The 3280-nt window shown below is 56.2% G+C and overlaps 1 protein-coding gene across 1 annotated transcript; it reads left to right on the forward strand.

Moving 5' to 3' along the window:
• Positions 1-463: 463 nt before the first annotated feature.
• POMC (proopiomelanocortin) lies at positions 464-2896 on the forward strand (the record flags this gene model as incomplete). Its single annotated transcript, XM_084901391.1, has 2 exons — positions 464-595; positions 2197-2896. 2 exons carry the CDS (start codon positions 464-466, stop codon positions 2806-2808), a joined length of 744 nt encoding a protein of 247 aa, XP_084757517.1. The 3' UTR covers positions 2809-2896.
• Positions 2897-3280: the final 384 nt, after the last annotated feature.

Raw genomic sequence — 3280 nt, forward strand, 5'->3', positions numbered from 1 at the left:
TCCAAGGAGGGGAGAAAGCACTTCCGGAAGATGGGTCTGGTCCACAATTTCTGCTTATCGTTACTTCTTGTCTTCTTGTATGGAGACCTCACTCCAGTTAAGCTATCTAGAGATGTTGCCATTAAAATAATACTAATAAAAGGCTAAACCAAATGACACCTAAAATAGCTTCCAGTGCTAACCTTCTTTGGGGTGTGATTTTTAATAGGAGATAAAGGGGAAATTGCACATGTTTGCCAAGATCCTATTCCCCTATTGTCTCTAGCACAATTCAGACCACCTCCCTGCACACCAGCCTTCTCCTTGAACTGCTCCTGTCCTTAAAAAGCCTTGAGGTCCACAAATGGTTGTGTTGTTACTGTTGGCTCCAGGTCCTTCCTGGTGAGTGGCCAACATTGTTCTGCTCCTTGCAGGGGTCCCACCAATCTTGTTTGCCTCTGCAGAGCCTCGGCCGGCCTGGAAAATGCCTAGATCATGCTGCAGCCGCTCGGGGGCCCTCCTGCTTGCCCTGTTGCTTCAGGCCTTCGTGGAAGTGCGTGGCTGGTGTCTGGAGAGCAGCCAGTGCCAGGACCTCACCACGGAAAGTAACCTGCTGGTACGTGGGCCACAGCTGTCCTCTTGGTTAGGGCATCTGATGGCACTGGGGCTGGGGCTGGGGCAGCACAAGAGAAAGTGCTATGGGCAAGGGGAAATTCATTCCCAGAGATAACTGGGTGACGCAGCCCAGGTCAGGAGCAGGCCCCAGGGGGAAGTCGGCACTGGGCCAAGAAGGGGAGGAAGTGCTTCAAGGAGATCGGCCTGGTCCACAATCTCTTTCAATGATCTTTGCTTCATTGGTAGCAATGGCAGCACCTCTAAATGTAAGCTATTTAGAGGTGCTGCCATTAAAATAATGTTAATACTAATAATTGTAATAACAACAATTGCTCCTCAACTGAGCCTGTATTTTCAATCTTTTAACCCCAAATTATTCCTTTCAAAATTACCTCCTCCTATCCTTAGCCATTTCATTCCCTTTTCCTTCCCTTTCTATCTACCAGTCAGCTAGGTGGTTCCTCAAATCACCTATAGAGGGAGAAGGAAAACCCAGGGGCCATTTTCCTCTTACTGGTGCCAAATGTCACATGCTTCTTCTGGGAGAGGCAGCCTTTCAGGAAGCATGTAAAGGCCCTTTGTGCCAGGTTTCAGTTCCCTCCAGGTCAACACAGTGTGTGTGTGTGTGTGTGTGTGTGTGTGTGTGTGTGTGTATGCGTTTTGAGAGGCACAAGTGAGAAATGATAGCAAGTCAAGGACTAAAAGACTCACTGCTGGTGTCAGTGACTGAGTGCCATCCTGCTGCCAGCACCTGCCTGGGGAAGGTGAAATGCATTTCATCACGTTCAGTGTGTTTGGCCAATGGGAACACTGAGTTAAGATAAAGAGACTTTCTCAAAAGCACAGAGCAAGCTGCAAGTGGCACAGAAAACAGAAAGAGCCCAGGGAATTCTGAGAGTTCCAGTTCAGAGGGACCCAAGAGACACAGGATTGGAGACACCCACTGCACAGCCTCTCCCGTTGACAGCTCACTAGGGAAGGAGCACTGGTCATGGTCAGACCCATGGATTCTAGTCCCAGTTCTGTCACCAGTGAGCTGTCGAACCTTGCCAAGGAGAAAGTGCCAGTTGGATGAGGGTGGGAGAAGGCTGGGGTAGGTAGGGCAGGAGATAGGTGTGCAGATCACTGGGGTAAGCTTGCGGCATTACTGAAAATACAGGCCCTGGAAGTCAGATTTCTACTTTTGACACCTGGGGAGATTCTCCTTCTAATTTCAGCCCAATGCCCCACCCAGATTCACAGTGAACCATACTTATTTATTCAATATTTATTCAGTGCCCACCACTACCACCCACCTGCCATGGATGGATTAATTCCTATATAGGAGGCATATTCACGGTCAGATGTTGGCCCTGCTCAGGGGGTGTTTGAAATACTAAGGTGTCCGGGGGAGTAAAGAGACGATGCCCAGGCTGGGTCTTCGATGCCCGTGGATGCCATGAGGACGGGATGGGCAGGTGTCTTGGGCAGGGAGAGCATCCCAGCAGGGAGGCGGGCACGTGGAGAGGGCCGCGGTGCGGAGGGCGCGGGTGCAGGTGCGGGTGCGGGTGTGGGTGCGGGCCGTCGGGCCCCGGTGACCTCATGCGCTCCCCTCTCCCGCAGGCCTGCATTCGGGCCTGCAAGGCCGACCTCTCGGCCGAGACGCCCGTGTTTCCCGGGAACGGCAACGGCGAGGAACAGCTGCTGGCCGAGCAGCCCCGGAAGTACGTCATGGGCCACTTCCGCTGGGACCGCTTCGGCCGCGGGGCCGGCGCGGAGGAGGCGGCGGTGTCGGCCGATGGCGCCGAGCCGGGGCCGCGCGAGGGCAAGCGCTCCTACTCCATGGAGCACTTCCGCTGGGGCAAGCCGGTGGGCAAGAAGCGGCGCCCGGTGAAGGTGTACCCCAACGGCGCCGAGGACGAGTCGGCCGAGGCCTTCCCCGTCGAGTTCAAGCGGGAGCGGCCCGAGCCGGCGCGCGGCCCCGAGGGCGCCGCCGCGACCCAGGGCGAGGCGGTCCCCGCCGACCCCCCGGAGTACGGGCCGGGGGCGGAGGCCGGGGCCCAGCCGGCGCTCAAGAAGGACGAGGGGCCCTACAAGATGGAGCACTTCCGCTGGGGCAGCCCGCCCAAGGACAAGCGCTACGGCGGCTTCATGAGCTCGGAGAAGAGCCAGACGCCCCTGGTGACGCTGTTCAAGAACGCCATCATCAAGAACGCCCACAGGAAGGGCCAGTGAGGGCCTCTCCCCTCCAGGGAAGGCCACCCCTTACCCCCCTCTCGTAGGCCGGCCCGCCCCCCAGCCTGGCTGGGCCACTCGCTCCGGCGGTGGGGCCTGTGAAAGCTGCCTGTAGTTAGGAAATAAAGCCTTTCCAGTTGCACCTCTGCCTCTGCCTGTGAATGTTGACCGAGCGAATGAAATAAGAATGCGCATCCATCAGAAACAGAGGAGCGCACAGTGGAGGAGAGGTAGAATGGATTCCCTGTAACCAAGCGGCAGTATATTCACAGAGGGAGTGGCCACAGGAAGGAAATGTACTTTCAATCGATGTGTCTGCAAGGGGCCAGGCAGTTTAGGTGGTGGCTCAGCTAGAAGATGCTCCAAAAGGCAGGATTCCTGCAGGAGTGGCCGTACAAGAGTAACACTGGCACCTGTCCCAGGGCCAGGCCGACATTGAACCTCTACGGCAGTGGGAAGGTTGTAAGCTGGG

The sequence above is a fragment of the Pipistrellus hanaki genome, assembly GCF_964339955.1.
Source record: "Pipistrellus hanaki genome assembly, chromosome: 12".
Taxonomy (NCBI): Eukaryota; Metazoa; Chordata; class Mammalia; order Chiroptera; family Vespertilionidae; genus Pipistrellus; species Pipistrellus hanaki.